The sequence below is a fragment of the Galleria mellonella genome, unplaced genomic scaffold (genome assembly GCF_026898425.1).
Source record: "Galleria mellonella isolate WM207_F2 unplaced genomic scaffold, CSIRO_AGI_GalMel_v1 utg116, whole genome shotgun sequence".
Lineage (NCBI taxonomy): Eukaryota > Metazoa > Arthropoda > Insecta > Lepidoptera > Pyralidae > Galleria > Galleria mellonella.
Window position 1 is genome coordinate 1,068,522 of NW_026441978.1, and position 10,521 is coordinate 1,079,042.

Genomic DNA, 10,521 nt, shown 5'->3' on the forward strand with positions numbered 1-10,521 from the left:
AAAGATTTTACATTGACACTTAGTGTGAGAGCAGTAAAATTCAGAAATATAAAATCTATGAATTAAAAGATAAGAGCTTGTTATTTAATTCTGAATTCCAAAAAAACACAAGGTAATCCAAAATCCACACCAATTGAATTCTAAATCGCTTTCGTTGCTTCAACCCAAAACCGTAAGTATTAGTGAGATTCTCTACTGTAATAAGAGTAACCTTTTCTAGCAGTGCTGACCCTTAAATATGTAAAAGCAATTTACCCTAGCCTCTAGTTCGATAACTTTCTGCGAACTAGGGCTGCCAAGCACGTTGTGTCGAGTGGATCATACAAGTGTTTTTACTACACCATTTCCAATGAAAAATTCATGATTCTAATTTAAGTGGGTACGGTTTATTGGAATTTGTAAGCAGATAGCGCTTCGCAACGTGCTGTATTCCAACTGTAAAAAGTATAAAACTGAAATTAATTCAGTTTCAGAGTTACTATATTTTCAGATTCTCCATCTGCCTTTCCAATTCTGAAATATCATTACTTAATCGAATCTATAATAACATTTCAGAATACATTGAAACCAGTTTTGAAATACTATTCTCCAAAATTCTCTTAATTTTATAAATTAGTAAATGTTAAAGCTATATGTAGGAAATATATCCAAAACTATTGTCATCACAAATACTTTTTTAGTAATAACAATTATCAACTTAAAAATGGGGATCCAAAATATCCTTAAAATTCGTATTATAAAATTATATTTTAGCAACTTTATAAATAGGCCCATTTCAGTCCACTCGTAGTTTTTACGTCACACTACGCAAAATCTTTACGAAGTCTGAACCGATTTTGGTCATCGTAGTCGATATTGTATAGTCTCACGTCGAATTTTGTCACTATTCAAGACTCTGCGAAGAAAAACTTGAAATTATTTTTATAAGACTATCTTCAACCTATTATATATCACAACACATATTACGAGAGATAGTACAAACAACGTTTTTTCAGTTGCCAATCCTCCGATTCTATTACGTACTCTACATTACAGACCGCACAATTTCCTATAAACTTATTTGTCGCAAATTTATTGGGAGGTCATGACAGTAATCCGACTAGTCGCCAACAACTAGATTTGTGCGCGTGTATTGCGTATTGAAAATCATTCCTGATGGTCACGTAGAAACAGTTAAATATGTACTTTCATTTCGTTTCAGTTGTATTACCAGTCACGTACAGAATAGTTCAGATGTTTACTGTAATCTTGTTAGACATTTTTGTTTCGCAAGTATCCTTTGATCATAATAAAGTAGGTTGTTTTCCATTTATACGAAATTTTTCCCGATAAATTTTACTACCTACCAGTATGGTAAAATGTACGAGGAAAAGAGACCATATTTTTTTTATTAGTGCTTTGTTTTTTATTGCGATTTTTATTGCGACAACTTTCTTGTCTGAGCTTTTTCCCCCTTTTATTTTTATACCATAATTATTTCATATATACACGTGTAACTATATCAGTACAAGCTAAAATACATATTCAATTAAATCAACCGATTTCAAAATTTCTAAACGTTTTTTTTTTTGTTTCTGGCTTAAAAGGTAGGATAATTTGAATCTGATAATTGAGACTATCTATGTCTAATATAATTGCAGATGAAACCACGAGTAAAAGCGAGTATAAACTATACATCACTTTAGTCTACATTTCTGGAGCCATTTTTGCCTACCTTTTACCCTCTTAATAACATATATAGTAAGATAGAGTGTCTCAATACAAACGCTTTGCCAAAAACATGCCATCTTTTTTATTCTTGTTTGCGTTATACTAGTATATATAGTTACTAGCTATAATTGATTTTATCGCCAACATTTGAATGAGGAAGTTTCAAATTAACTACTCTTGGCGAGTTTGAATAAATTGACGATAGAAGAAGAAGCGAGATCTCTGTTGGAAATAGAGAAACTGCTGTTCTATTGTTTTTATTTACCCCAAAGGGAAATATTCTGACATATGACGTGAAAGCAGTTCAAATGATTATTATCTTATCTTTATCTGAAAATTTAGATTACAAAATATTTAATGGAGAACTACCTATTACAAAAATATCATTCGGACTGAAATCTGTTCTAGAAATATCGCAAATACCTACCTATATTCTGTTGTTTACGACTTTATTGTGGGCCGAGGGCATTGACTTCGCAAATGAATGCAGATCCGCGACGCAACCTTGAAACAGACAATTTGAACGGATGCGGATCGACTGATTTATGCGATAAATCTTCAATTAACTTTCAGATCTTCTAACTTTCAGGTCCTATGCTTGTACAAACATTTCCGAGACCCTGACTTCTTACATGCCATCTGATTGCCTAACTAATGGGAGCACTCCCTGGAAACAATCGTACTCAATACCATGTGGGGTCCGTGGCATGGTCACCTTAGGTATATCGATAGCATGAGTGCGGTATTTTTAATGGGTGAAAATGGAATGATAACTCCGTCTAAGCTATCGGTATACGCTGGCGGGGTAACAATGCAAAATATATGAGGTTGAAAACAGGTGTGGGTCATGAACCATCATGACAGATTCAACAAAAAATAATGACCTAATGACCACAATAGTTTCGTATCCTATATATTGAGCAGTCTACTGTTAAAAATAAGATTTTAGACCCCATTACTCGCAATACTTCTCCTGCACGAGTATCCACTAATAATTAAGAATATGTTCTTCAAAAAAAACCGATTTCAATGACTGCAAAATCAAGTACTTTTATTTCAAAACTAAAGTATTAAATTGATTTCGACATAATTTGTCTGGGACCAATCTGTAAGTATATCTTTACAGATACTTAAAAAAAAAAAGAATATTCCAAACCAAACTGATTTGGACAACTGACGAAGTTATGAAGTAACAAACAAATAAAAAATACAATTACGTATTCAGTACCTCCTTTTTAAAGTCGGTTGAAAAAAACCTGTTCACCCTTACTGACATGCCGCCGACCATTATTCCAGGAGGATTTACTATTCCATTTTCATCCATTCAAAACAAATCTATTCTGGGATTTTTTAAGATCAATATTTTATTATACATATTTTGAAGTCAAAAGATAATTTCGAACAGACAGCTTACTATACCGTTGATCTAATATTATTTTTGTCACTGTTGGTGACTCTGTTCTCTTACTGAGCAATTTTAGCGGTAAATTGCATTTTTTTATGGCACACTAATATTAAACGCGCGTGAAATAATTCGCCCAACTAAATTTACAGTACCGCTTTTAACGTAAGCAGCCGTATTGCGCAGTTGGCGTTATGATGTTCTATTTTTGATTCAGACTGTTCCCAGACAACGGGATATATGCATTTTTATAGATAAAAATGCATATATCCCCATACATTTTTACCAGAGGGAGACTTTGTACAAAAGTCGATCGCTTGGATACCTCTGTCCTATTCGTGTTTCTACCGTGAAGCAGTTGTGTTTGTATGTCTGTGTTTCGGTTTCAAGGGTGGGATATGTCAGTGAATGTACCAGGTACAGAGAAATAACACTTGAGTCCTCAGGAATGGCAACGCATGGGGATTATCATGGGCGAAACAATAAACTCTGTTATGTCCATAGTACTGCTCGTGTCTATTACCACTTTCGATCAGGTGGACCGTCAACTTGTCTGCTATTCCAAGTTGTATTAAAAATAAGAATAGGTTAAGGAACTATAGAGGACCTTAATTCTCGGTTTCACGGCAGTTCCAAATCCTTCAAATAAATTAGATTATTAATCGTATTAGTTCTCGACTCTTATAAGTTATAACCCACAAATCATGAAACATGAAAATCTAAAAGTTGATATTGAATTCAATAAATCTTCATCCGACTTCGTCGTAATCAGAACGTGATATGTAGCCAAGCCTTTATATTCCAAGGAAACCATAAGAACATTGATATACTTCGTACTTTTATGGAGAGAGATCTGTACCTGGCAGAGATCATAAACTGCTTTGTTTATTTGCATAAACTTCATTGTACAAAATACATAGGCGGTTTTCATTTTAACAGATGGACTTTTAATGGTAACCCTGTCCCTGCTAATGATGATGGGGTTAAGGAATGATGGATTACAATAATTGACATCATTCTTTTGTAAGATGTTTTCAATGGATGATAATGTGATGGTAACCCCGCCTGCATTATCAGTATACACTAGCAAAGCATCAATAAGAGTACCACATCTTCTGCCTGACCACATATACTAGAAGTGCAGGTAGGGTTATCATTTCATTATCACCTCATAAAAAAAAGACCTTCATTTGGGAGCGCCTTTTTGGAAAAAAAACTTTAGTAACAGCCTTATTGCTAGCAATATACTCTATCATGTGGACAAATGCATTGTTCCTCCTGGAAACGATTGTGGTGAATTCTTGTTGAATTAATGATAAACCAACTGAACTGCTTCCACCCATTATTTTTTTGTGAAAATGAAATAGTGACCCCGTATATGCTATTGGTATACACTGGCAGGGCACCAGTAATAGATGATAGGTGAGGACGAAAGCAGGTCAGTTAGCCTATCATAACGAATGCCAAGAATTAACCATGACGGTTTCCAGGTCGAGCTGATAAGGTATATTGCTATCAATGGGGCTGATAAACCCCATTACTAGCAATCTCTTCCCCCCACATCCACCCATACTGGTACCCCACAAGTGTATACTGATAATACAGGCTGGTTGTCATTCCATATTCGGGAAAAAAAAATCCAAGAAATGCCTTTTTCCTTGGATTTTTTATTGTCATAAATGAAATGTCCACCCTGAATAAACATTAATAATAAGAAATTATAATAATTAAATAAGTAGGAATATATAAAAATTAAATCTAAAAAGAGTATGTTTTAATCACGATTTTATCATAATCTATATAAACAGTGCTGCAATTTGCAACTAATCATACTAATATAATAAAATTATAACTAGGCAATGTCTGTACATGGGAGGTATTTAAGAAAAATGAAAGAGAAGTCTAACTAAGCATAATAGATGCCAAAACGGGAAAGAAATTGTTGGTATTGTGGACTACCAGTTCCATTGCTAACAATATACCCCTTCAGGTCGACCTCCACATGATCCCACCTGGAAATCATCATACTAAATTCCATGTGTATTCATCATGATGGGCTAACTGAACTGCTTTTTCATTCTCACCTATCATCCCTCACTGATGCCTCATCAGCATATATTGTTAGTTCAGGCAGGATTACAATTCCATTAACATCTATTAAAAAAAAACAGATGCCAAAATAATAACTTTTAGAAATTTTGTCTGTCTGTCTGTTCAGCATCACCCAAAAACCAAAAATTATTACACCAAATTAAATGCAATTTTCACAGTTGTATTGTTGTATGAAGTAGCAGACAATAAGCCAAGAATAAATAAATGAAAAATATACAGCTAGGACTTATTATAGACATGTCTTGATACCTTCACTTTTAAGACTTTATCACATGACATTCATGGAAAGCCTAATCTGCTTATTCATAACAATGTCAAACCTCTCTCTTAAACCTATTTTTTTATTATTTTGTCCTTTTCTTTTGTGGTAATTACTTAATTTGAAAGACAGTGATAAAGCATTTCTATAGCTAAAATAGGTTGGTAGGTTTTTGTTTTTATAATTAAAGGAATAAGTTGATATTGATGAAACTGACAGAAATATATCAAAATTTGTAATATGTGAATGAAACGTTTCAGCTACAGACTTCCCATTAGGTACACTACTGTATTTCTAGTTATGTTTTAGTATTTTATTTTTTTCTTAATTCTTTTTAGTGGCCTGTCACCTGCATTCAATCTTTACTCCAAGTGTAAAATAGGTAAAATTTAATATTTCTTTTTTGTTATTGGCATAAATTACTAGGTACTTAGGATCTTTCGTTTTTAAACATCTAGTTCAACATTATCATAATCATTATTAGTCCTAAGCACATAAAGGGACCATGGATGACTGTTCTGTGATATGGAAACCATGGACAGTCAGTAAGTACTGTTACTGTTTATGTCAACATATAAGCTATGGTTACCACACCACCACATGGTTTCAATAGAGCTCTCAGCTTTTTTATCATTCGAAGTTAGATAAAAAATTCGATGATTTTAATTTTCAAAAACATAAAAATATTTTGTTATTCGATTAATTAAAATTTTCTAAATATTGCTTCAAATATTATACTTTATTATAAAATAAGACATTGAAAAGAGAGAACGTGAAAAGAGAGTAATTAAATTAAAATGTATTCACTGACCCGTCATATTTTAATAAACACGATATAGAAATAAAAGTCCTGTACTTACCAAATTACTGTGCTGTACTGGACAATGCTAGAAAACGGCTCGGACCATCGCACTAACCGCGTAAATATTGAGCACTAGACCAAAATATTATATTTTTTGCTAAATATTACAAAAATTAGCAATGATAGGCACTTTATTTCGTTTTCTCTTATTCTTATGATTATCTCGATTATCAAATACTTCACTTAGAATCTAGATTTTTATAAATTTGCTGCTTGACTATTTTTAACTTGAAATTATTATACAGGTATTAATAAATCGTACACAAACAAAACTCAAATCAACACCGCGAATCAAAAACTAGACGACATTATTCGGTAAAATGATAAAATCGTTCGGAATGAACTAAATTTGGAACGGATGAAATGATGAACGAATGAATGAGTGGTTTTTCTGCTTGGTGTTGCCAAGACAAATTTCTTTTTTCTAATATTTTATTCAGTGTTTTTACAATAATATGTCATAATATTTTTTGTTTATGCAAATAATTTAATTATAAAATATTACATTTTTTATTTGATTTCCGCAATAAGATTATGACCCTCAACATTATAAAATTTTAAATTTATTTTATTTAGAAAAAACTTATAAAATATATCGGTTGCAGTAACTAGAGTAGACCAGTCCCTACAAACAGTACCCTTTCACGAATATAATGGATGAGCCAGTCATCATTGCACTCAACTACATTTCAGGGAATTTAATAATCTGGTCTCCCCGCGCCTTACTCAACGCGTCCAATCATATCATAACTAAATGGAAATAATTTCGTACTATGTACTATACAACAATCTCAACATCGAAACCGACTATAAATTAACGTTATAAAATAATAAAAAATACATCAGACATGAATTTCATACGCGCTACTTCAAAATGAATCCACGATACGTGCATGTGTGAATTTAGACAATTGGCAATTGGGATAGTGTAACAAGGAAAAGAAGGTTTTCTTATATAAAATTTAAATAAAAAGATAAAAAATTCGAGTTTAGAATTAGGCATTTGAAACTTAATACAAAGGACAAAAGTCGTAAGAATTATTTTAAAACCTTCTCTTTATCGTGCGCCATAGCTCACTAAGGCTGTTGATAAAGATGTTGATTGTAGCTCTAATGTATTTCTAAATAAGTTATTTCAATGTTAAAACGACATTCTTAAATTAAATTCTCAATATAATTATAAGCGTGCGACAACCATCTAATTTTTATTTAATTTTGAGCATGGCAACACAATTATCATAATATCATTCATTTCATTCATTGTTTATTATTAATTAATTCCATTTCTTTTCACAGACATAATTCATTATTATATGCCTGTAACCTATTTCATTTCAGAGGAGAATTCCGATTGTAACCACCAGTTAATTATTTAACTTATCAGTTTACTTTCTAATGGAAATAGAAAAAAACTATTCGCAAATTTCTGTTCTTTTCACAAATACTACGAAATTGACTATTTCTTATGAAATTCATACGAGCACTACTGAAATTTATCATGTTTTTTACAAGTAATTGTAGTTAAAAATAAAAAGGCATATTCATAATTTATCATTGGATTTATATTACAAAACATATTTATTATTCTCTACTGTATAACGGATTCCGTAAACAGCAATCTGTGTCCTTCAAGAGACGATACGAGTGCTCTTGTTGAAGCTTGATATTGGCTGTTTACCGAGTTTTACACTTTATTCGAAAGTTTTAACTTGGACAGTTAAATGTTATGGTACTTGTAATGTAATGTATTGGTAATTGTAAAATGATAATTTTATAAATAATAATATCCTTAGTCTATGGTGCCGTGCTATTATTTTCAAATTATCTTTCAAAACTGTCAAAAGTAACGTCAACCAATATTTAAAATTTTCAAAGTTTCACTTTTTACTTCTATTTTATTCCATTGAAGTTTTCTTTTTCTGAAACATGGAAACGGTGATGAACCGTCAATTATTTTTAGTCGAAGCTAGAATAAAGACATTCAAAAACTGGCCATTCAATGACAAAAACAAATGCAACGTAAAGAACATGGCCGAAGCGGGATTTTATTCAGTAGCGACCGGTGATGATGATGCTGATGCCGCTAAGTGTTTTCTATGCGGAAAGGAATTGGATGGATGGGAAGCTAATGACGACCCGTGGCAGGAACACAAGAGCCATGCCGCTAAATGTGCCTTTGTTCAGCTGGGACGAAAGGAAGACGAATTGCTGGTTTGTATTTTGATTTTAATAATGACTAGTAATGTTATACGATATGTTTACACATAGTAAAACACAATCAGAGCCCACAACCATATACAGACAAATACAGTGTAGACACTGTATTTAACAATTATTTTTTAGTATTTCAGCCATTAACTGTCCACTGCTGAAAATAAGCCTTCCACATAAGGGGAGTTTTGCCAGTAGTTGCCACGCTTGGCAGACGGGTTGGCAACCGCAGTTAGCCTTTTACAGATGTTTTAAAAGAGACACTACTGCCTATTCTTATAAGCTCCATATCCCATAAGCTCCCTTAATCACCTCTCACTACACCCATGGGAGAGTAAGGGGTGGCCTATTCTATGCCAGAACCTACACAGCTATGGTATTAATTTAAAAATAGAAGACATAATACCCTAGTCAGGGGGATAAAAGATTGTTAGTAATCAGGTCTAGCAAGCCCATTGCTAGCAATATACCCTGTCACTTCAACCTCTACACGGTTCTCCCTGGAAGTCAGCATGGTTGATTTTTTAAATTGTCATCATGGATTTTTGACCTGCTTTCATCCTCACATATCATCGCTTACTGGTACCCCACCAACATATCAATAGTATAGATGGGACAGCCACTCCATTTTCAACCATTAAAAAATACCTTAATCCTCAGGAATGGCAATTGATGAAGGTTATTATGAGCATCACAGTATATTCTGTGCTGTCCATGATACTGTTTGTGTCTATGAGCTATGGTTAACACTTTCCATCGAGTGAACCATCAACTTATTGCTATTCTAAGTTGCAATTAAAAAGAAGAGAATAATATAATTGGTATTAACATTCTTCTAATTTCAGCTTTCAGAATACCTGTCAGTGATTAAGCAGTATATGATAAATGAGATAAAACAAGTTGGTGAATTATCCAAGGAACATATTGATGAGAAAGCCAAGCATGTACGGAGAAAGTATTTGAGTAAAAAGTGATTCAAGTGAAAAAGTGGCTATAATGATTTTGTGATAATTATCATTCAGTATAATATAATGTTTGTTTTCTCCATTGGCATATATGTGAATATTCTCCAGGTGGAGCCTGGCTTATTACAAAAGGTGTATATGTACTCTCAGACATGTTTTTGTGAAGATTTATTTGCATCCTGGTGTTTCGTATCAGACAATTCCACACTCCCTCCCTAAATATGCCTATGATTTTCTATTATATGTAATGATTAGTTTATAATATTAGCAACCCTTTAATAAAAGTCATGAATTTCAAAATGAGACTTTAACCAGTGTATACTTAGCCAGTTGGTTTATAGCATCACACATAGTCAGACTGGAGGTCCCTGGCGGCTAACCAGAAGCCCAGAGCCCAAAACTAGGTGATGGTAGTTGCATTAGTTGGTAGGAGCACCGCAAGCCTTGCAAGTCAGGCCTATAGGAGGTCCACGCAAGTTGGGGCCCGGCTGACAAATATCACCTCGACTATATGACCAGTCTGATGCTGGCACATAGTATAAATAATAATAGAAGTTCAGATATATTATTAGTTGTAAAGGTATAGAATAGAGTTTTCAAAATCAATTTATAATTTGATTTAATAAATAATTAAATATTTCTGTACTTTAGATATGGCTTTTTCTGACTTGTCTTATTTAAACAAATTTGACAATATTATATAAATAAATATTATATTGATAAAAAGAGATAATGTTTATGACAACGAAAATTTGTAATTTATGACTGAAAATGTGCCTAATGGACTCAGTTGTGGTTCTATTGACTGTTATAAAATTAATTTTATTTAATAAATACACAATTATGATTTATTCTGTTTCATTTCTCATGTATTATTTTCTAAATAATGTAATGCCATTTGTTTTGCTATTTCCTTACTAATTGTTGTTAAGTGTAAAATGAGTTTTTTACCCACAATACAGGATAGCTTTCCTATAGAGAACAATACAGGCTAAGCCAA

At 32.7% G+C, this 10,521-nt stretch overlaps 2 protein-coding genes across 2 annotated transcripts in view; one reads left to right on the top strand and one right to left on the bottom strand.

Annotated features, from left to right (window-relative positions):
- The window catches only part of LOC113514020 (monocarboxylate transporter 12-like), a 56,005-nt gene extending 49,319 nt beyond the window's left edge, over positions 1-6,686 (bottom strand). The window contains exon 1 of the mRNA XM_052893663.1: positions 6,344-6,686. The gene's annotated coding sequence lies outside the window, so the exon portion shown is untranslated. The remainder of the gene's footprint in view (positions 1-6,343) is intronic.
- Positions 6,687-7,998: 1,312 nt separating this feature from the next.
- Positions 7,999-10,382, top strand: LOC113520126 (baculoviral IAP repeat-containing protein 5). Its single transcript, XM_026905391.3, has 2 exons — positions 7,999-8,556; positions 9,402-10,382. The coding sequence occupies exons 1-2, from the start codon at positions 8,272-8,274 to the stop codon at positions 9,528-9,530; spliced, it is 414 nt and encodes a 137-aa protein (XP_026761192.1). The 5' UTR covers positions 7,999-8,271; the 3' UTR covers positions 9,531-10,382.
- Positions 10,383-10,521: the final 139 nt, after the last annotated feature.